Source organism: Microcaecilia unicolor, chromosome 5, assembly GCF_901765095.1.
Source record: "Microcaecilia unicolor chromosome 5, aMicUni1.1, whole genome shotgun sequence".
Classification (NCBI taxonomy): Eukaryota; Metazoa; Chordata; class Amphibia; order Gymnophiona; family Siphonopidae; genus Microcaecilia; species Microcaecilia unicolor.
Window position 1 is genome coordinate 29,924,323 of NC_044035.1, and position 24,989 is coordinate 29,949,311.

General features: G+C 43.6%; 1 protein-coding gene across 1 annotated transcript in view; it reads right to left on the reverse strand.

Annotated features, from left to right (window-relative positions):
- The window catches only part of SORCS3 (sortilin related VPS10 domain containing receptor 3), an 831,591-nt gene that overhangs the window by 295,128 nt on the left and 511,474 nt on the right, over positions 1-24,989 (reverse strand). Inside the window, exons 8-9 of the mRNA XM_030204719.1 lie at positions 14,579-14,668; positions 11,858-12,037 (exon numbers count right to left, since the gene is read on the reverse strand). Of these exons, the coding sequence (XP_030060579.1) occupies positions 11,858-12,037; positions 14,579-14,668 (270 nt within the window). The remainder of the gene's footprint in view (positions 1-11,857; positions 12,038-14,578; positions 14,669-24,989) is intronic.

Here is a 24,989-nt window from a genome sequence, read left to right on the forward strand (position 1 = left end):
ACCGAAGCGGCCCAGCTCAAAAACGACCAAATCCAAGGCATTTGGTCATGGTGTCAGCTAAACAGCTGTGATTGGCTGACAGAAACTTGGAGGGACTTAATGGAAAGGGAAGGACATCTACAGCAACTGAATAATGTGGTGCACTGGCTTGAGCACTGAGCTTGTAAACAGAAGGTTGCTGGTTCAAATCCCCCTTTTACTATCCTGGTAATTTAGACGTCCCTGACTGCACTTGCTTGTTTTTTTTTTTTCTTCCGATTTTTCCTCTCTGCATGGGTCCCGCGCAGCACCAACTAAACTAAAATTACTTCGGGGACCTGCATACTGCTGTCATGGAGCTGGGGATGACATTTGAGGCTGGCTTACAAGTTGGAAAAAAAAGTGTTTAACATTCGTTTTTTTTTTGGTGGGAGTGGGTTAGTGACCACTGGGGGAGTCAGGGGAGGTCATCCCCGGTTCCCTCCCGTGGTCATCTGGTCATTTAGGGCACTTTTTTGGGACCAATTCGTGAAAAAAACAGGTCCAACAAAAGTGACCTAAATTCTCTCTAAAAACGCCTTTCTTTTTTCCATTATCGGCCGAGCACGCACATCTCTGCTCAGCCGATAACCACGCCTCAGTCCCGCCTTCACCACGCCTCCGACACGCCCCCATCAACTTTATTCGTTCCCGCAACGGAGTGCAGTTGGAAATGCCCAAAATCGGCTTTCGATTATACCGATTTGGGCACCCGCGTGAGAAAGACGTCCATGTCCCGATTTAGGTTGGAATATAGGTGTTTTTCTCTTTCGATTATAAGCAGGATAGTCACTCCCGCATCGGCAGAGCATTTTCTAAAACACCACTAGGATTAAACATGTTATGACCTAGATGTTTCAAATCCAATGGGCCTCTGAGAATGGGAGGCAGCTTCCATGTTTCTGCAGCCAGGGTGCAAACCCCACTTTTGTTTTTAAGCCAAAGATCTCAGCTCTGGAAGGGAAAGAGGGAGAGCTTGTGTGACTGGCATACCTTTGTCTTCAGAGAATATTAGTAACTGCTAAATAACTTTTGGGTCATTCCAATAAATATTTTGCAATCGCTGTGCCTTAACAATTTATCACCTGAAATTAGGTCAGAGCTTCCCCTGTAGGCAGCAGCCTGACTTTGCAGTACAAGTGCATCAATTTTATTTGTAATTGAACCTGTTTTATGTACTTTATTTTGGACGAATGTGTTCTGTGTAACTGAGTCCTTTCCTGTCTTTTATGGATTTCCTTTCCAGCTCTTAGAATTATTATATAAATTGTGCACCGCTTTGGCCTAAAGGCAGTATATCAAGTTCTAATTAAACTTAAACTTAATGCATGTTCAGCGTTTTTTTTTTCAGGTTGTACGTTAAAATGTCCATTAGCGTGTGGTACCTTAGTCTAAGTTACTGTGAATGCACTTAGAGGGAAATTCTATACATGGCAACTTAAAAATCGGTGCCGCATAGTTTATAGAATACGCTCAGGCACCGTTCTTGCACCTAAAATTTGGGCACACCCATTTAGGCCACCTAAAACCAGGCCTAAATACCTGCACCTAAGTTAGGTGCAAATTGGGTGCATGCCAGGGCCACCTCCCCCCCCCCCCCAATCGGCAGCGCCTCACCTCCGTATGAAAGCGGCAGATCACCTCCCTTCGGGTCTTCCCTCACTGTGCCCCACCCTCACGGCAACAGGAAGTTACAGCAGACGATTTGAATGCAGGGGGCCCAGTGGCGGACGGAGGGAGGCTATCGACGGGGCTGGGGGTGGGCAGGTGGAGACTGGGGACTGCAGCGCCGGCGACCTGAGAGCAGGAGACGGAGGCGACAGTGGTAGCGATTGGGGGTGCTAGGAATGTGCACAGGACAAAAATTGGTTCACTTTCAGATCTTTTTTCAGTTTTTCTGTAGATTTTGGACATTTTTTTCCGTTTCTTTCACAAAGCTGCGTGTGTAAAATTTGATTAAAGCACATAAAAATATGTTAACACCCAATAGATCCATTTTATGTATATTAATTTAGAAGTTGTATGTTAAAGTTGATTTTAGTGTGTATTCTTTTTACGGATAACATTTTCTGAACCAAAGACACAGACCAAACCCATATCCCTATCTCTGGCCCTAGCTGCAGTGGCGTTCCTAGGGAGGCGGACACCAGGGGCGGCGCCCCCCCCCCCGATGCAGCGCATACCCCCCCCCGGGGGGCACGCCGCTGGGGGGGGGTGCCGCAGCGCGCGCCTGCTCAGAGTTCCCTGACTTCGCGGTTCACTGCAGCTCCCTCTGACCCGGAACAGGAAGTAACCTGTTCCAGGGCAGAGGGAGCTGCAGCGAACGTGCGATGTCAGTGAACTCAGAGCAGGCGCGCGCCGCGGCAACCCCCAGCGGCGTGCACCTGGGGCGGACCGCCCCCACCTTGGTACACCACTGCCTAGCTGCCTCTGAGTATTTAAAAAGGAAACCCCACAAGGAATTGCCCTCCGAAAATCTGAATGCAGGTCTACAGGCATATTTGAACATTCTGAAACTGTTCCCTATGTGCTATAGACATTAAGACTGAAGTCTTGCCATAATTTTGCATATTTTAAAAATCTCTTCCTATATGTCATTGAAGGTGAGACTTCAGAGGTGCATTTACCAGTTTGCGCTAATGCTTTACACTGCAAACCAATGTATATTAATGCTTTTAGATGATTCATTCATTATTTTGTTTTGCACTTTGTTAGAGGTTCTTAATCTTTTTAAAGTTCTAATGTACATCACTCTGTCGGGTTGGGTGTCTTCTAAATTAAAATATACAGATGCTGAATTTGCAACTTAGAACATATTAAAACCACATTATCACATGCTATTGGCAATAATTGTTGAAGTGTGGCAAATAATTCTCATTAACATTGCAAAGGCATAAACCTTGCAAATTATAATGAGCCTATGAAATTTAAAAGCACCTGACCAAGTATATTTAACTTTATCCCTCCGCCCACCCCAAAAAAATTAATCTAGATTCTAATGTTCTTGGCAGTGCTTCAGCTCCCACCACTACCACAACCATGAGATCCTTAAAGGTTAGGTAATCACAAATTACAACTTTCCTCTTACTGATTGATATCCCCTCAAGACCCCTGGGTTGAATGTTTAACTCTGCCCACAAGCCATGAGCTATAATTTGTCCCCCCCATCAAATATGCAACATGTATGTATAAACACTAATCTCTCCCTAGGCCACCACATTTTTTTTATTTACATTTGTACCCCGCACTTTCCCAATCATGGCAGGCTCAATGTGGCTTACATATACAGGTACTTATTTATACCTGGGGCAATGGAGGGTTAAGTGACTTGCCCAGAGTCACAAAGAGCTGCCTGTGCCTGACGTGGGAATCGAACTCAGTTCCTCAGGACCAAAGTCCACCACCCTAACCACTAGGCCACTCCTCCACTGTTGCTACTATTTGAGATTCTACATGGAATGTTGCTATTCCACTAGCAACATTCCATGTAGAAGTCGGCCCTTGCAGATCACCAATGTGGCCACACAGGCTTCCATGTAGAAGTCGGCCCTTGCAGATCACCAATGTGGCCACACAGGCTTCTGCTTCTGTGAGTCTGACGTCCTGCGTAGCCCTATTTTTTCAGCTTCACAAGAACCTATATAAGCTGCTGTGCAACCCTATTTTTCAGCTGACATAAATCTATAAAAGCTAAGTAAAAGAAGTTTATATCATTTCCTTATGAATATAGATGTTTTGAAATGCATAAAAAATATATATATTACTGATTTATATAAAAAACCATATTTTTGACCTATGACAAAAAGGGTACGAACCCTGTCACCATACATAAAAAAGTGTTATGGTGACTAATAAGCGACTCTGGGTCTACCTCTGATGGTCCGAAGAAAAACAATATACAGTAATCATCTATTAAGTGGGGAATTATTTATGAATATAGTATTACTGATAATATGCTATAACATAGTGGGCACTATTTTGAATCTTTCTAATACCCACCATGTGTGTGTCTGCTGTTTGGACCTTGACCATAATTTTTATTACATTTGTACCCCACACTTTCCCACTCATGGCAGGCTCAATGTGGCTTACATGGGGTAATGGAGGGTTAAGTGACTTGCCCAGAGTCACAAGGAGCTGCCTGTGCCAGGAATCAAACTCAGTTCCCCAGGACCAAAGTCCACCACCCTAACCACTAGGCCACTCCTCCACTGTTCTAAGTTCCCCCAGAGTCGCAGTAATGTCTTGAAAGAACTGCACCATGCCTCTGCTTTCACATCTGTTGAGCTCCATCCTGCTCTTCCATTGGCATCAACCTATGCATCTCTTCCACAAACGGTAGATCACCCAACAACTTTCAACAATCTAGCCGCCACCACTGTTACACTTCCTGGGCCTCCTTTGAGCCACAAATGAGTGCTCCACTACCCCAACTGCCACCTTTGCCTGTGTATCTAACGCTGAGTGACAAGATCAACAAAATCTGTGCTGAAAACGGCATCAACTCCTCCTCTCAGTACAGAGATAGGCCGCAGAATTCCTCCAGCACTGGTAACCACACCCGTGACGTCTCCCGACACAGAGATTGGCCAAAGACTTCCTCATGCACCAAATTATAAAGAAACTTCAGACTGCTCAAAACACGGCAGCCAGGCTTATATTTGGAAAAATCACGTTTTAAAAGCGCCAAACCCCTCCGAGAAAAACTACACTGGCTCCCAATCAAAGAACGTATCGCTTTTAAAATCTGCACCCTGGTTCATAAAATTATCTACGGCGAAGCCCCGGGATACATGACAGACCTCATAGACCTGCCAACCAGAAACGCAACAAGATCAGCACGAACATACCTAAATCTTCACTACCCAAGCAGCAAAGAACTCAAATACAAATCAACGTATGCATCTAGCTTTTCCTATTTAAGCGCACAACTATGGAACGCACTGCCAAAAATAGTAAAAACAACGTAGGACCACCTAAATTTCCAGAAAGAACTAAAAACAATCCTGTTCAAAAAGGCATATCCCACCGACCCAACATAAAAGCCTGAGCACCTGCAACACAACAAAACCAAAAATCGTAATGGACACTCCCAACTTCCCTCTTCCTTCCTAAGTTCCCCTAATACACCTACCTTACATGAACCTATTTTACGACAATAACACCTGTATTTGTTCATTCTGGAACTGGCAAATGCCACTACGGTACTATGTAAGCCACATTGAGCCTGCAAATAGGTGGGAAAATGTGGGATACAAATGTGACTAATAATAATAACCATGGGACAGAGACTCCCTTCAATGCCAGTAACCATGCCCACATCTGCTTGTGGTACTGTGTAGGCCAGAGACTTCCTCCAGCGCCGCCTCCTCTCACACTGATGGCTCTTCCTCTGCCTCCCCCTGATGCAGAACAGGTAGCCTAACAGATACAGCGCTGACAACTGCCACAGCATAGAAATGCATACTCACGCCACAAATAAACAGTGCAGCGCAGAGAGATACTACAGTGCTGAAAGACCCAGATCCTGACGGCCTGCATTGTGAACTGGTACTCCCCTTTGCTCCATCAAATGTTCACACAGTAACATAGAAAATGATAGCAGAAAAGACCATGCAGACTTTCCATTCTGCCTTTCTAAACCAACTGCCTAGTGGTTAGGGTGGTGGACTTTGGTCCTGGGGAACTGAGGAACTAGGCATCTGGGCAAGTCACTTAACCCTCCATTGCCCCATGTAAGCCGCATTGAGCCTGCCATGAGTGGGAAAGCGCAGGGTACAAATGTAACAAAAATAAAATAGATACTATTGGAGATTCTACATGGAATGTTGCTACTATTGGAAATTCTACATGGAATGTTGCTACTATTGAGATTCTGTTGCTACTATTTGAGATTCGACATGGAATGTTAATGTTGCTATTCCACTAGCACATTCCATGTAGAAGGCTGCGCAGGCTTCTGTTTCTGTGAGTCTGATGTCCTGCACGTACGTGCAGGACGTCAGACTCACAGAAGCAGAAGCCTGTGCGGCCACATTGGTGATCTGCGAGGGCTGACTTCTACATGGAATGTTGCTAGTGGAATAGCAACATTCCATGTAGAATCTCAAATAGTAGCAACAGTGGAGGAGTAGCCTAGTGGTTAGGGTGGTGGACTTTGGTCCTGAGGAACTGAGTTTGACTCCCACTTCAGGCACAGGCAGCTCCTCGTGACTCTGGGCAAATCATTTAACCCTCCATTGCCCCATGTAAGCCGCATTGAGCCTGCCATGAGTGGGAAAGCGTGGGGTACAAATGTAACAAAAAAAAAACCCCTTCCTCAACGATCCTTTGTGATAGTCCCATAATCTCTCTTGAATTCTGATACTGCTCTCATCTCTACCACCTCCATTAGGGTGTTGTTCCTTTCATTAAGAAATATTTCCGGAGATTACTGCTGGGTCTGTACCCTTTCACTTCCATCCTGTGTCCCTTTTGTTTCTGCGCCTCCTTTCCACTGAAAAAGTTCTGACTCCAGTGTTCTTTATACCTAGAGGTATTTAAATTACTCTTCCCTTTCCCACTTTTCCTCCAGAGTCTATATGCTTGGTTCCTTAAAGGCTCCTTCTACAAAGGTGTGCTAACAGATTTAGCACATGCTAAATGATAAGAAGGCCATAGGAATAAAATGGACTGCTTAGGATTTAGCACACCTTAGTAAAAAGAAACCCTAAGTTTGTCACTACAGTAGCTGCCCTCTGGACCAACTTAATCTATAGTAGTGTTTTGAAAATGCACATTCCAGAATTGTACACATTACTCCAATGAGGTCTTATCAGAGTGTAGAAGTGTGAATGAGGGTGAGTCCTGTGCCCAAGCAAGACTCAGCCACACAGTAGTTGCAGACAAAGAGAAAGAGTATATATTAAAGACGGTAGGTCTGGGGTCCTGTTCCGCTCAGAGGTAGGAGGAAAAAAGGCAACACAAAGTAGTCCAATGCCCTTGTGTGGCTTGCTCCTACAGGGCCACGATGTACCTTAGGGTCTCTCAGTCCAGAAGCACACTATTTGTCCCTGGCCCGGTTCCTCAAAGTTATCAGGGCAGGCTCTAGCAATTACTCAGGTCAAAATACAAAATCCACAAGGTTCCCGGTGGAGCTTGGCCTACCTGTCTGTAGCAATGGCAGTTCACATATAAGTTGTGGAGGCAAATGTCATGGGTCGTCACTGCTTCTCTCTGGGCCTCCTTAACCTTGCAATGGACTCACTTTATATACTTCCTGGACCATGCCCTTCTGGCTCCACCCCTCCCATGTCGCTTCCACCTTGGGCAGGACTATGGGGTTTAAGGTGGCTCTGACACTGTGAGGGAGTGCTCCTAAGGGAGAGGGGCAGCATCCCATAGACTTCCTCACACAGAGACTAACACAGAGGGATTATCACCTGTTTTTATCCTGTTGGCTATTTATCTCCTAGTGCACACCTGCATCCTTCCAGCTTTTCCTGTTGTCTTATCTATCAGTTTGGTCACCTTAGGAGCATCAGATATGATCACCCCCAGGTTACGCTCTTGTATTGTGCAAATTCACACATAACAGCTCAATAGCTATTTTTGGAGTACTAAATGAAAGAAAATAGTATATGTAAACCGCTTTGACTGTCTTTACAAAAAGGCAGTATATCAAGTGCGGAATAAACATAAATGCAAGAAAATACACCCTCAAATGCCATTTTCTGCAAAACACGTAGCTTTCTTTATAGGGAAGTTGTGAATAGGAAACAAGTATTGCTAAGTTTTCAACCAGGCCTTTTGGCATACACGTCCATGTAAAAACAAAAAAATTCCCCACACATTTAATGAACGTTTGTGTAAAACGTTTGGTGCATTTTAGTAGATAGACCTAACCTGGCTTGTCGTATCTATTTATTTATTACATTTGTATCCCACATTTTACCACCTATTTGCAGGCTCAATGTGGCTTACAATCTATCGTCATTGGTAGACAAAGATGGGAAGATAACAGTTATTGTTGCATACAGGTCGTGAAAACAATAAAGAATATAAGCAAGCATTTATAATAAAGAAGACATTTCTGGAATAGGTAGGTGGAGGGGTGTTGTAATTACATCTGCTGATCTTTGTGGTACGCCTTGTTGCTCTACCCCATAATTAGCTTTGTAAGCCACTCAGATAATTGTGTTTGATGGGCAGGATAGTAAGTCTCCATTAAACTTGGAAATACAGGGACCCTTTTACACACCTCCCCGCTCCCCCCGTTTTCTATTTCTGTTGATGGCTCTCTCATTCTCCCTGTCTCCTCAGCTCGAAACCTTGGGGTCATCTTTGACTCTTCTCTCTCCTTCTCTGCTCATATCCAGCAGATTGCCAAGACCTGTCGTTTCTTTCTTTACAACATCCGTAAAATCTGCCCCTTTCTTTCCGAGCACTCTACCAAAACCCTCATCCACACCCTTGTCACCTCTCGTTTAGACTACTGCAATCTGCTTCTTGCTGGCCTCCCACTTAGTCACCTCTCTCCTCTCCAGTCAGTTCAAAACTCTGCTGCCCGTCTCATCTTCTGCCAGGGTCGCTTTACTCATACTACCCCTCTCCTCAAGACCCTTCACTGGCTCCCTATCCGTTTTCGCATCCTGTTCAAACTTCTTCTACTAACCTATAAATGTACTCACTCTGCTGCTCCCCAGTATCTCTCCACACTCGTCCATCCCTACACCCCTTCCCGTGCACTCCGCTCCATGGAAAAATCCTTCTTATCTGTTCCCTTCTCCACTACTGCCAAATCCAGACTTCGCGCCTTCTGTCTCACTGCACCCTACGCCTGGAATAAACTTCCTGAGCCCCTACGTCTTGCCCCATCCTTGGCCACCTTTAAATCTAGACTGAAAGCCCACCTCTTTAACATTGCTTTTGACTCGTAACCACTTGTAACCACTCGCCTCCACCTACCCTCCTCTCTTCCTTCCCGTTCACATTAATTGATTTGATTTGCTTTCTTTCTTCATTTTTTGTCTATTAGATTGTAAGCTCTTTGAGCAGGGACTGTCTTTCTTCTATGTTTGTGCAGCGCTGCGTATGCCTTGTAGTGCTATAGAAGTGATAAATAGTAGTAGTAGTCTCTTGTAACCAGAGCTAATATTGTGATGTCATAATGCCTCAGGCCACCAATAAGAGCCAACCTCATCAGTGATGTCACAATGGCTTGATTGTCCTATACTTGGCTCACTTTTATTACATAGCTCTTTGAGCAGGGACTGTCTTTCTTCTATGTTTGTGCAGCGCTGCGTACGCCTTGTAGTGCTATAGAAATGCTAAATAGTAGTAGTAGTAGTAGTAAACTGTGTTAAGTGCTAATGCGCACTTAACGTGGGAAAAAAATACTTACCGCAAAATGTATCAGAGTTATATGGTAATTTGCCTACCAGTGCATGCTAATCTTGTATTATTTGTTTGTTTGTAATTTTTTCAGGAGGGGGTGTGTCATGGGAGGGGCATGTGAGTGGAAGCGTTATCCAACCCGTGCATTTGTATTAGTGAACGCTGAATGCATAATGTGGAGTTAATGAGGGAGCGCCAGATAGGAGGTGGTAAGCACTCCTGTGTTAACTTTGTTCAGGTAACTTGCGCTGATGCAAACATTAGCGCAAGACCTGAAAAAAAATTTAGAAAAATGCCTTAAATACTGCCGTGTTAAAAATGGGCTTAGGGCATAGGAAAGTCCCACGTTAAAACACGCTAAGCCCATTTCCTGATGCACTTTAGTAAAAGGTCCTCATCCTATATAATAAAACGCACTTCCAACATTCTGAAGCTGACTGCATGGCTGAGGCATTCCTGCTCTCTGTATCCATCTCCTGAATTGACATCACGTACTTCCGGGTTCGTCACAAGCAGAAGTGACCAACCACACGAGGTTTCTCGGCTTCAGAATGTTGGAGGTGCATTCTATTAAATTGGATTGGTCAGTTCCTTGAAGCACAGCCAGAGCTCAGCGTCCTGCACAGTAATGCTCAGACACCAGAGAGAGAGGGGGGGGGGGCTGACACCAGAGAGAGGGGGGAGGTATCTCTGTCACACACACACTCTCTCTCACACACACTCTCTCACTCTCACACACTCTATGTCTCACACTGTATCACATTCACTCTCTATGTGTCACACAGTCACTCACACACTCTCTTGGTCTCATACACTCAGACTCACAGAGAGTCTGTGTCTCACACACACTCTCCCTCTCGCACACACTGTATCTGTGTGAAACACACTCTCTCTCTCTCTCTCTCTCACTGTACCTCACATACGCACTTGCACACACTCTCATTCTCACACATACACTCTCTCTCTCTCACAGACACACTCGCACCCAGACTCACTCTCTCTCTCTCACACACACACACACTCGCACATTCACTCTCTCTCTCACACACAGAGGGGCATAATTGAACAAAAATGTCTATCTCCATGGGCGTTTATCTCCGAGAACGGGTCTGTGAAGGGGCGGACCGAACCGTATTTTCGAAAAAAATAGACGTCCATGTTTTATTCGACAATTTGTGAGCTGGGTGTTTTTGTTTTTCAGTGATAATGGAAAATGAAAGCGCCCAGCTCAAAAACGAATAAATCCAAGGCATTTGTTCGTGGGAGGGGCCAGGAGTCGTAGTGCACTGGTCCCCCTCACATGCCAGGACACCAACCGGGCACCCTAGGGGGCACTTTTACAAAAAAAAAAAAAAGGTAAAAGAGCTCCCAGGTGCATAGCACCCTTCCCTTGGGTGTTGAGCCACCCAAATCCCCCTCAAAACCCACCACCCACAAGTCTACACCATTACTATAGCCCTAAGGGGTGAAGGGGGGCACCTACATGTGGGTACAGTGGGTTTGGGGGGCGGTTTGGAGGGCTCCCATTTACCAGCACAAGTGTAACAGATGGGGGGGGGGGGGTTGGGCCTGGGTCCACCTGCCTGAAGTCCACTGCACCCCCTAATAACTGCTCCAGTGACCTGCATAGTGCTGCCAGGGAGGTGGGTATGACATTTGAGGGTGAAAATAAAAAGTTGTGAAACGGCATATTTTGTGGTGGGAGGGGGTTTGTGACCACTGGGGGAGTCAGGGGAGGTCATCCCCGATTCCCTCCAATGGTCATCTGGTCATTTAGGGCCCTTTTTGGGGCCTTATTCGTGGAAACACAGGGTCCAGGAAAAGTGCCCTAAATTCTCGCTAAAAACGCATATTTTTCTTCCATTATCGGCGAAAGGCGCCCATCTCTGATCGCCCGATAACCACGCCCCAGTTCCGCCTTCACCACGCCTTCGACACGCCCCCATCAACTTTGTCCGTATCCGCGACGGACTGCAGTTGAAAACGTCCAAATTTGGCTTTCGATTATACCGCTTTATTCGTTTTTGTGAGATAAACGTCTATCTCCCGATTTGGGTCGCAATATAGGCGTTTTTCTTTTTCAATTATAAGCTGGACAGTCACTCTCACATACACTTTCTCAAACATACACACTCCGAGGAAAAACTTGCTAGCGCCCGTTTCATTTGTGTCAGAAACGGGCCTTTTTTACTAATATTATAATAGTACTTACAATATAGCATAGACACAAAAGTGGTTATTTTCCCCACTGCAAAAAAACAAAAACAAAGAGAACCCAGCATTTTCTAATTTTTTCATTACATTTCTGCTCTTTCTTTTCTCTTTACCTGTCTCGTTTGCAAAGTTGTTTCATAAAAACAGGAAAAGCCTTGACATTATGACAAGAACTTCAAGCTTATCAGAACTGGCAGATGAGCTGTGTTTTCGTTGTAGGGCTTACTACAGAATAACCTTGACTGCCCACCTCATAAAGGTCAATGATGATGTTCCCCTCAAGTCCTCTGCTACTTTTCACATTCTCCAAAGCCAGTGTGAAGTAGACTCCTCGAGTGTCAGATATGTAAAGGTTATAAGTTTCATTCTGGTTCCACTCTTGGACGGCAGCAAAGACCTGGTTCTCATCTGTACTGATAATATGCATATCCTGTTAGGAAAGACAAAACATCCTATTTCTACTGATTTCTCTAATACCTTTCTTGATCATCTTGTACCCACCAAGACTCAAGATCATACGTTATCACTTTAAAATCAGTTAAACATTTTTTTTTTGTGTGGCTTTATTATCAGATGGCTGCAATTTAGAATTCATTTCCTTGATTCTTGAGATGCTGTGAATATTATGTATCATTTAGGAAGAATTTGAAAATATTTTTGTTTCCGCAAACCAGGTCATAATTGTTGTAATTGGAGGGTTGTAATTCTCAGAAAGTATGGATCTGGTCTCTTGATTTTTTATACCCCCCCCCCCCCCCCCCCCCCCGAACTGACAAGTTATATGGTGGGATATAAGACATATTATAACATAGCATAAAATTCAATCCAAGCAAGTAAATTAGGGCTCTGTTTACTAAGCCACGCTATAGGCGTGCTAACGTTTTAGCGTGCGCTAATGTGGGTGTCTCTAGCATTAGTACGCACTAATTTTTAGTGCACGCTAATAAGTTAGCGCGCCTACAGCGTGGCTTAGTAAACAAGGCCCTTAGTATCAGCATCATAGGTCTAGTCAAGTCAATTAATGTCAGAATCTAATTGTTGGGTTTCATTTCTGTGCTCAATTACAAATTAAGCTGACTGAGGTCATTTTAATATGCTGCGTTAGGCGCTAATGAGCCCTTGACACAGTTTAAAATCAAGTATCGTGGGACATGCTCAGATGTCCTGTGGTAACTGCCAAATGTGCGAGCGCTAACCATGCGCTCAAAAATGTTCTTTTTTGAGAGGGTGTCTCAGGGGACAGAGAGTGGGCATTCTTGTGCCAGCGAGTTAGCAAATCTACATTACCACATGCTAACTGGTTAGTACGCGGATAGCGTTAACCCCTACCGCCTACAAAATCAAAGGCAGTAAGTACACACTTGGTAATTTTTCAAAATAGTTGCACGCTAATGGTAACATTACATTACAGCATGACCATTAATACAAAAAAGATACAAAATAGACATTTTTACTGTAGTAAAAATGGACTTAGTACATGAGAAAGAACCGTGCAAGGGTGAGCTAAGGCCACTTTTTACTGCAGCTTAGTAAAAGGACCTGTATGGTCCTAACTTTAGATGCATCCCTACATCTAAATGGCAGCATTTAGGGATGAAGTTATCAATATTGGCTATTGTTGAGGTGGGTTCCCAGAGTGGTGAAGCCCACACAAGGGCCTGGCTCGTCAATAAAGATATGATATAGACCACACAGGCTTGGCTGGATGGAAAGTCTCTAGCTTGAAGTTCGAAGATGATTAAGCATTGATTTATAAATCCTCTACACATCTTGGGGTTACCATCGTACCTAGGAGGAAGTGTCAGGTGGACGCTAGAAGTAACAGGTACAGATGTAGGTAAGGTAGGCTCTGGGACAACTGCGGTCGCATCTTGTAGCAACGCTGATTCCTGTAACCGGTCCATCTAGATAGACAACTGCTGAAACTGCAGGGCCAGTTGTTGCAGTAACCGCAGAGTGGATGACTCATCTGAGCTTATGGACTTGGCAACTGTCACATTCAGGGGTTGGTAAGCCCTTGGACCATAGTTGGATTAGCACAGCCCAATTAACACAGGGGTCAGGTAGCCCCCAACTGATGGTAGACAAATCACCCAGTTTGACAGGCAGAAACTGAGAAGGGAAGGACTACCTGAGCTTGAGGTTGGAGCTAAGGATTGGAAGCTGAAAGCCAGAATCTGGAACTGACAGCGAGAAGCTGGAAGCTGCACGCTGGAAGCGGGAGCTCAATGCTGAGTTCTGGAAGCAGGATATCGGAAGCTGAAGATTTGAAGTAGCAAACTGGAAGCAGGAGATGGAAGCAGAACGCTGGAACTGGAGACCTGGTAGCTGGATTCTGGAAGCTTGGAGACCTGATGCAAGGCAAGGAAGCTGAGGCAGCCCTTCCCTCAAATGGAGCTCCAGGCATCTGATGTCATCACCTAACCTCGCCCGCAGGGGGAAAGAGAACAGTCCCACTCACGCACGCACAGGGAGGCCGGTGGACGAACAGCTTGAAGGATCCATGGCAGGCCAAGGAGCAGCAGTAGTGGGGGCAGACCCCGGGCACACCACCACATCTGGACCTGCTGCCCAGCAGTGGAAACGAGTGAGTTGTGATGCCAGAGGGCCACAGCTATGACACAAATACAGTCTTTTCCATAGTGATTTGTTTTGTATCAACGTGTATCCACAATCATGAAAATTTTGTAGGACGTTACCAATTATTCATATTAGATTTGATTTGGCCCCAAATAGTGACCCAAATACATTAGTGATTTAAATTTGAATACAAATAATCTGGGGCTCTACTGTGCTAAATCCTACTGAAATAAACACGTAATCTCTGATTTCTTTTACTTCTTTAATGATTTATTATGTTAAAAGTCAAGTGCTCATTATTCGTATTCAGTATTCGTATTTGGCCGAATAGTAAAATATGCTATTTGGTACAGCTCCAATATTTAGTTCACAAATTTGAAAAATGTATTACCTTTGGCAGTGAATATTTTGGCAATTTTATCTGCGCAAAAGCTTCCCTTCTGTAGGACACATAGTAGGTTGCTCTCCCACCAGCAGTCACCTAAATAATGAAAACCAGATACAACACTTTACTAAATGACATTAAATAAACAGTATACGCAGTATGAAAGCATATCATTGTTTCTAGTTAATTTATAAAAACTTTTTTTTAGAGGTTCAAGTTGTATTCTCTGGGAGGGGGGGGGGGGGTAAGGCAGGGTATTTTTTGAAGTCCTATTTGTGATTTCCATGTGGAAAATACAGGCATCTGAATTTTTACATACACATGTAAAAGCTAACTTCAGAAATCTGCAATTTACATGTGAAGATCCATAGAGATTTAAAGGGGGTGTGGTCTAGGAGGGACTTGGGTGGGCTAAAATCTACATGTGTATCCCCTATTTCACAAAGGGAATTCTTATGTATGAGCAAAAACTTCTACACAGCGGCACATACATGGTTTTAAAAGTGCCAGGACTTTACAAGAAAGATTAAGGGAGTCATTTTCCTTAATTCCATAAAGTTTTCATCCACCTATGAAATTAAAACATTTTAAAGTTGTGGTCTTAGTACATAATTGGCAGCTCTTTCATGTGCAGGTTTGTAAAACGGGGCAACTGCTCATGAAATTGTTGGCATTTAACTTTATATTACATTATAGTCTTCTCATGTTCTGCTTACTCCCTAAAGAGTTTGAGGTGGAATACAAACATAGAAAAAGGTCATACACCCAGGATTGAAGAATAAGTAGTATTACAGAAATGATGTCATAAGAAAGAGTACTCACCAGCCATAAGAGTAATGTAATCAGCAGGGCTCTCCCGCAAAGGAAGAGAAGGACAAGGAATTTAAATGATCAAAACCTTTATTCTTCAAGACCCGACACAGTACCGTGTTTCGGCATAAAGCCTATATCAGGGGTCTGTACCGGAAAACATTATGTTCTCTGGCAACGAATTCCAGAGTTTAATTATGCGTTGGGTGAAGAAACATTTTCTCCTATTTGTTTTAAATTTACTACACTGTAGTTTAATCGCATGCCCCCTAGTCCTAGTATTTTTGGAAAGCGTGAACAGACGCTTCACATCCACCTGTTCCACTCCACTCATTATTTTATATACCTCTATCATGTCTCCCCTCAGCCGTCTCTTCTCCAAGCTGAAAAGCCCTAGCCTCCTTAGTCTTTCTTCATAGGGAAGTCGTCCCATCCCCGCTATCATCTTTGTCGCCCTTCGCTGCACCTTTTCCAGTTCTACCATATCTTTCTTGAGATGCGGCAACCAGAATTGAACACAATACTCAAGGTGCGTTCGCACCATGGAGCGATACAACGGTATTATAACATCCTCACACCTGTTCTCCATACCTTTCCTAATAATACCCAACATTCTATTCACTTTCCTAGCCGCAGCAGCACACTGAGCAGAAGGTTTCAGTGTATTGTCAACGATGACACCCAGATCCCTTTCTTGGTCTGTAACTCCTAACGTGGAACCTTGCATGACGTAGCTATAATTCGGGTTCTTTTTTCCTACATGCATCACCTTGCACTTGTTCACATTAAATGTCATCTGCCATTTAGCCGCCCATTCTCCCAGTCTCGTAAGGTCCTTCTGTAATTTTTCACAATCCTCTCGCGAGTTAACGACTTTGATACGAAACAAGACATACTGTCCCTTGTTCCCCCTCCTTTTTATTTTGCTGCTCTAACTTGTAACTATAATTCTTGAGTGTCTGTTCTTATCTTTCTGATGTTCTGTGATTCTGTGTTTTCAGTGCCTTGATTATGTTTAATTTTTTGCTTGGATTTTTACAATTTTTATTTATAGAAATTAGAAGTTTACACAAAGAGAACTTTGTACAGAAATAAACCAGAATACAAATATAACAAAGCAACTAATCCATGGGAGTATAATGGGCATCTCAGCGTTTACTGCCAGCTGATTTCTACCGTAAGCTAAAAATGCTACCATGGCTTAGTAAAAGACCCCCTCAAAGAACATAAGTATAGGCTTTTAGTCCACTAGCACAGGGGGCAAGTCATCAATACACAGGAGAAGCTGTTTTAGCAAAAGAGAATAATTACGAAAGAAATAGGGTACAGCACCAATTATACGTTATTCCTAGAAATAAATTTATGGTATATTACTTGAAGTTCTCTGATCTAGAAAAAGAGCACAGTTGGGAAGGCTCAAAAAATGAGAAGTAACATTGTTTAACCAAAACACAAATTTTGCTTGGATTTTTTGTAGGTTAGTAATATATCAAATACATATGAACTATTATCAGGCTTATTTTCGAAAGAGAAGCGTGCCCATCTTTCGACACAAATCGGGAGATGGGCGTCCTTCTCACAGGGTCGCCCAAATCGGCATAATCGAAAGCCGATTTTGGGGGTCCTCAACTGCATCGCGGGGATGACCAAAGTTCCCGGGGCCGTGTCGGAAGCATAGCGAAGGTGGAACTGGGGCGTGCTTAACACATGGGCGTCCTCAGCCGATAATGGAAAAAAGAAGGGCGTCCCTGACAAGCACTTGGCTGACTTTACTTGGTCTATTTTTTCTTGTGACCAAGCCTCAAAAAGGTGCCCGAACTGACCAGATGACCACCGGAGGGAATCGGGGATGACCTCCCCTTACTCCCCCAGTGGTCACTAACCCCATCCCACCCTAAAAAAAAAGTATGGCATGTTATACTACTTACAATGTCAACACAATATGTAATAGAACATTATAATTGATAGTGAAGGGTAAAGCAAATATGGAACATATAGATAGGTAAGAGAGTAAGAAGAGTTAAAAAGTAGGTGACTGATTTAGAGAAAGTTGCACATGAGGTCTGAGAGACGGTTAAATATTATCTCAGCTAGGGTAGGAGTGGATAAACATATCCTGCTAACACTTTGGTTACTTCTTCCATTAATGGCCTACAGCTTTCACCTGCTTCCTGAAATAGAGATAGTCTTGTGTTAAGCGGAGTCTTTCAGGCAGCGCACTCCAGAGTGTGGGGGCTAGTCTGGAGAAGGCGCGCTTGCGGGATATCACATTGTGTAATGTCTTTTGGAGAAGGTGTTGTTATTGATAGTCCTTGAGAGGACCTTAGTGTCCTTGGCAGTGTGTGAAGGATCATCCTATTCTTCAGGTACTCAGGGCCATTTCCTTTCAGGGCCTTGAAGATCAGACATAGAGTTTTAAATTTAGTCCTCTATTGTACTGGTAGCCAATGAAGCTTTTGTAAAAATGGTGTGATGTTCTCACATCGTCTACAACCTTCTATGAGTCTTGCTGCTGCATTCTGAATCAACTGAAGCTGGTGCAGGCCCTTTTGTAGTCAGACCATTGTATAGTGCATTGCAGTAGTCCAGCCTTGATGTTATCATGGCATGTACAAATGGGATCAGATTTACCCTCTCGATGTAAGGAGAGAGGCAGCGTAGCTGTCGCAAATAGTAGAAGCAGCTTTTGAAGGTTGCTTGGATTTGGGGAGTCAGAGTAAGTGTTGAGTCTAACTGTATTCCAAGGTTCCTGACGTGATTTGAGGGGGAGTTTATACTTCCCAAAAGGGATTTTGATGTCAGGTATATAGCCACTTGTGTTAGGTACCCAGAGAAGCTCAGTTTTACTTGCATTCAGGCAAAGTTTGTAGTGTTTAGCCCATTCTTGAATTGATGTTAGACAGTTAAGCAGTTTATTCAAGGCTGTGGGTAAGTCATTTTCAATGGGTATAAGTAGCTGCACATCATCTGCACAGATGTAGAACTGAGTGTCCATTGACCAGATCAGCTCAGCTAGTGGCTTGAGGTAGATGTTGAACAGAATAGGTGACAGTATCAATCCTTGTGGTACCCCCGCAGGTCAGTGTCCATGGTGGTGATGAGTTGTTGCCAAACATTATGGGCTGTTGCCTGTCTGATAGATAGAATCTGAACCAGGCAATTACTGTTCCATTGATACCTGTTTCTGTCAGTCGTGCTAGCATGATATCATGATCCACAGTGTCAAAAGCTGCTGAGAAATCCAGCAGTACTAACATCGAGGCAAATCCCTTGTCTTGGTTTCTGTGAAGATCATCTAGTAGTGATACGATGACCATTTCTGTTACATAACCGGGTCTGAATCCAGATTGACATGGATCTAGCCAGTTTCTCTCTTCTAGCCAATCATTAAGTCGAACACAAACTGTTTATTCTATGAGTTTCCCTAGAAGCGGGATGTTGGATACTGGCCTGTAACTTTCAAGTTATTTGTAAGTTAGAAAGGCAAACTTCAAGAAACTGTGTCGTCTGTACTGAGACAAAAAGTTGAATAAATTCAGAGTTCTTCAGCCTACTGTCATGTTGAACAATCAATACAACAGAAATACATGAGTATATGAACAAAAAAATCTGAAGCACTTTGAAATGCAGCAAATTATTTAATGTTCAAAACATTTTTGCAGAAAGCAATTTAATTCAGTAATTTCACTCACATTTATCTATGCAACTAGCTTATGAACTCATAAATATATCTCGACCATTTGAGATACACATTTCACTTCAGTAGTTATTACATTTACAGAAAATTGCCCACAGGGGCGAAAGTTAAAAAATTATGACTTTTAATATGTTTTATTTTCCATGTACGTTCTTCAAAAGCAAATTATTATTACTGTAGGCTAGGCACTGAAGGGACCTCTTGCCCTAGTTTAAAGTATCAAAAATCTCTATATTCAAACAGAAATTATGCTACACACACTTCTATCTTAATAATTTCATTATGGGGACAATTTTCAAATTATCTACCTAAGTGCAAAACCCACAAGCACGAAATATGTGGCTAATATGCTACTGTGTGATGAAATGGACCATTAACACACATCAATTGGTTTGTATTAACAGCACCTCAATGTAAAGGTATTTGTTTCTTGAGATAATGAATCTGCATTAACATTTGCATATTTTGATGCACATTATTTCACTATGCATTCTTTGGGTTCCTTTTATTAAGATACACTAAGAGATGTGGAGGGCCATTTTCGAACGGGGGCGCCCATCTCTAAGGGCGCCCATCTCTGAGGGTGGGATTTGGAGGGCTCACATTTACCACCACAAGTGTAATAGGTGAGGGGAGGATGGGCCTGGGTCCACCTTCTTGAAGTGCACTGCACCCACTAAAAACTGCTCCAGGGACCTGCATACTGCTGTGATGGAGCTGGGTGTGACATTTGAGGCTGGCATAGAGGCTGGAAAAAATGTTTTTTAATTTTTTTTTTTTTTTTTTTGGGGGGGGGGTTGGAGGGGGTTGGTGACCACTGGGGGAGTAAGGGGAGGTCATCCCCCATTCCCTCCGGTGGTCATCTGGTCAGTTCGGGCACCTTTTTGAGGCTTGGTCGTAAAAAAAATTGGACCAAGTAAAGTCGGCCAAATGCTCAACAGGGACGCCCTTCTTTTTTCCATTATTGGCCAAGGATGCCCATCTCTTAAACACGCCCCCGTCCCGCCTTCGGTACACTGCCGATATGCCCCCGTGAACTTTGGTCGTCCCCGCGACGGAAAGCAGTTGAGGACATCCAAAATTGGCTTTCGACTATGCCGATTTGTGCAACCGTGAGAGAAGGACGCCCATCTCCCAATTTGTGTAAGAAGATGAGCGTCCTTCTCTTTCGATTATGCCGCTGATAGGGTGTGCTAATGATTAGTGCATCCTAAATGATAGGATGCCCATGGGAATATAAGACTAGATTCTATATATGGCGCCTGAAAAATCAGTGCTGATATTTCCGCCTACGCATATTCTGTAAGAAGCGTCTAGATGTGGGCACAATTATACAATATGCTTAGCGGGTTTATAGAATACACCTAGCAGCCATGCCTGTGCCTAACTCTAGGCACATCCACTTGGCATAAATATTAGCGGCTCAGGAGCCCTTTTACTAAGACGTGTAAGTGTCTACGCGTGCCCAATGCACGCCAAATGGAGTTACCACACTGCTACCATGTGGCTCTTGCAGTAATTTCATTTTTGGCGTGCGTCCGATATGCGTGGCCGAACAATAATTTTTATTTTCGGATGCACGTATCGGATGCGTGCCAAGTGGCGTTTGGAGTGCGTAGGTCATTACCGCCCAGATACCGCGTGAGACTTTACTGCTAGGTCAATGGCTGTCGGTAAGGTCGCAGACCCAAAATGGACGCATGGCAATTTTGATTTTGCCGCATGTCCATTTTCGGCAAAACTTTTAAAGCAGCCTTTTTTTTTTACAGGCGGAGCTGCAAAATGGATTGGTGTGCTCTCAAAACCTGCGCCTACACTACTGCAAGCCATTTTTCAGCGCACCTTCGTAAAAGGACCCCTCAGTTAGGCACGGAGCAGATGTATTCTATAACCCTGCGTACAGTTTTTTTGGATTGCCCATAGTCACACCCCCTTCTTGACAGCACAAATTCAAATTTATACGCAACACTTTACCGAATACGCTTAGCAAATTGTGGGGTCCTATTACAAAGCCTCAGTAAAAAAAAAGTGGCCTGCGGTAGTGTGGGCGCATCTTTTAGGCGCACATTGGGCCATTTTTTTTACCAAGGCTGGGAAATAGGCGTGTGCTAATATTAGAACTAGCATATGCCTACTTATGGCCCGAGGTCTTACCGCCACCCATTGACCTACATGTGCTATTCAGATGCTAACAATGCCATGCATGCCAGTTTATCATTTATTCATTTCCTAGACCGTCACTTATTACAAAGGTAAATCAGAACGGTTTACAATATAATAAAACATTAAAATATACCATTAAAATACTCTAAAACATACTCTGAAATCCATTTATAATAGGAAAGCACAGCAAACCAGACAGTCAATTAAACAATACGAGTTACTAAAACTATAAATCATCATAAAAACATTTACTAAAAATCAAACATATAAACGGCAAGTGACCGACTCATCTGCAAATGCGCAGTACAGACTTCCCTCTCTGTCCCGCCCTCACGTCAAGACGTGATGACGTCAGAGGGCGGAACAGATGGAAACGGAGTCGGAGTCACTGTCGGACGCTGCCGCCTGGAAACGAACATCGCGCGCACCAACATCCACCCTCCCCCCCTTCTATGCCGCCGCTCCCGCCCTCCTCCGCATCGGGCCCCCTGCACTGACCTGACAGCGCCTCTCACACAGAGGTGAGAGGCGCTGTCAGGTCAGTGCAGGGGGCCCGGCACGGAGGGGGGAGGGAGCGGCGGCGAGAAGGGGAGCTGGAAATCTCGCCCATTTTTACGGGCTTAGCGGCTAGTCTAAAATAAAAGAAGAGTGTGGATATGCTGCCAGTTACCACCAGGAACACCCCCTGTGGTGGAAAACAGAAAATCATTTTCTACCTCAGGATTCAGCACACTCCAAAACTGGAATTACTGCTGGGTGCACGTGCTACCCCGGGCGGTAGTGCTGATTAGGTGCACACTACCTATGCATTAGGCCCCTGTGTACATAAGTTCTAATGAATGCCAACTAGAGGTCACAAATACCTGGCAAGATCCACAAAAAGTACAAAACATTTTATGCTGCTTATCTCAGAAATAGTAGATTTTCCCCCAAGTCCATTCAATAATGGTCTATGGACTTTTCCATTAGGAAGCCATCCAAACCTTTTTTTTTCAACTCCGCTAAGCTAACCGCCTTTACCACATTCTCTGGTAACGAATTCCAGAGTTTAATTACACGTTGTGTGAAGAAACATTTTCGCCGATTCGTTTTAAATGTACTACATTGTAGCTTCATCGCATGCCCCCTAGTCCTAGTATTTTTGGAAAGCGTAAGCAGACGCTTCACATCTACCTGTTCAACTCCACTCATTATTTTATAGACCTCTATCAAATCTCCTCTCACCCACCTTTTCTCCAAGCTGAAGAGCCCTAGCCGCTTTAGCCTTTCCTCATAGGGAAGTCGTCCCACCCCCCTTTATCATTTTTGTCGCCCTTCTCTAATTCCACTAGTTGAGGAGTATGTTCAGTGCAGGGCAGACGTCTATGGTCTGTCCCCAAAAAGTGAATCTGACTCAATACAGCAAAAATCATATTCAAAGGGGCTTAAACTTCAAAGGACCAATTAGTACAGATCTCTTTAAGCCATTTCTAGTTCAAGTACAGAAGAAAATGAAAGAAAAACACTGACCTGCAACACAGCACAGCTCAATTCTGACTAATAAACAGAAAAATGGCAGCGATCTTAAAACTCATAAGCAAGGGTGCAGCACAAATCTAAAGATGAAGGTTAAAAAAACAAAGTTTTAGCTTTCTGACGTCTTTTGTGACCAGATTAAGCTCCTTGGGCAAAGTGAAAGCAAGCCTTAAAAAGTGGGGAATGACAGGTGAACCCCCAATAACGGTCACACTGATCAACTCAAAAACCATCTAATAATGCTTGGGTGTAATTTAAATTTAGGGGCCCTTTTACTAAGCTGCGGTAAGTGCCTGCTTACCACAGTAAAAAAAAAAAAAAAGTGGTATTTTTGCAATCTCTGTGTGTTTCCCAAGTGCTAAAAAAAATAAGTTTTTTGTGCTGGGGCGGGTTGGGGTAGAGAGTAGATGTGTTCTGTATTTTCGGTTAATAGTACAATCTATGATTCTCACTTTATTGGATTATTGTAACATAATTTATCTGGGTGCCTCTGAACAACTGCTAAAGAGATTGCAGACCATTCAAAATGTAGTGTTGCGTCTCATTTTTGTTTTGATAGTGGGGCTCATTTTCAAAAGAGAAAAGTGTCCTAAAAGTGGCATAAATCTGCATTTGGATGTTTTTCTCACAAAACCTTCCAAATCAGTATTTTCGAAACCTATTTTTCAGACTTTTTCTATGCTGTTCTTCTGCAGTGCATCCAAATCTCAAGGGGGTATGTCAGGGACATGTTAAGGGTGGGATGTGGGTGTTCTTAAGACTTAGATGTTTTCCAGCCGTAATGGAACAAAATGAGACCGTCCAGGACTAAAACTAAGGCATTTTGAGCTAGACCTGTTTTTATAATGAATAAGGCATAAAAAGGTGCCCTAAATAATCAGTATATCAAAAATATCAATCCCAAAATAATCCCTGGTAAAAATCAAAATACTGACTATCCAAGAACCAGAGTGTAGTCAGGAGGAAAAAAAATAGATAAAAGATTAACCAGACGTTCAAATATTCTATACAAATTTTTTTTTTATTAATAGTGGATAATTCTCAGAGTATAAACTCACCCAAGTGAGACTACACCGAAGTGATTTATATCTCTAAGGGTAGACAAGCTTCTCGATCATGGAACTCCTCCACAATTTTGTTTTTGTGAGCTAAATACATACCCGTTTTTTTTTTTCACAGATTAATAATCTAATCCTCATACACGTTTGAGAGAATGTTACTCCCTCCTAACTTTCATAATTCATTAAAGTATCTATATATTATGATGATGTCTTTAAGATACTCTATAATAAACAATGTAATCAATATAATCAAAACTCTGCTGCACGTCTTATCTTCCGCCTGAACCGGTACACTCATATCACCCCTCTCCTCAAGTCACTTCACTGGCTTCCGGTCAGGTACCACATACAGTTTAAGCTTCTCCTTTTAACCTACAAATGCACTCGATCTACAGCCCCTCCTTACCTCTCTACCCTCATCTCCCCTTACATTCCTACCCGTAACCTCCGTTCTCAAGACAAATCCCTCCTGTCAGTACCCTTCTCCACCACTGCCAACTCCAGGCTCCGCCCTTTCTGCCTCGCCTCACCCCATGCCTGGAATAATCTCCCTGAGCCCATACGCCAGGCCCCCTCCCTGCCCATCTTCAAATCCTTGCTCAAAACCCACCTCTTCAATGTCGCCTTCGGCACCTAACCATCATACCTCTATTTAGGAAACCTGGACTGCCCCTACTTGACATTTCACTCTTTAGATTGTAAACTCCTTGGAGCAGGGACTGTCCTTTATGTCAATTTATGTTAATCTGTACAGCGCTGCGTAACCCTAGTAGCGCTCTAGAAATGTTAAGCAGTAGTAGTAGTAGTACAATATAATCAATAGGGCACTTAGCGTGTTTTGAAGGTAGTTAGTCCACTCCCGGATGTTCTTTAATCCATATTCACGATATTTAATCCGGTCGAGTGGAGTTTCACCAATGCTTTATCTTTTCGGGAACCAATCAACTGTTTTATGTCCCGGTACAGAAGTGCTCTGCGAGTCGGACTCGCTATGATTTATTGAAGGCGCAGGAGCCACCCTCAAAAAACAACTTTAAAAATATGTTGTGCCAGCCTCTATGCCAGCCTCAAATGTCATGCTCAGGTCCATCGCAGCAGTATACAGGTACCTGGAGCAGTTTTCGTGGGTACTGCAGTGCACTTCAGGCAGGCGGACCCAGGCCCATCCCCC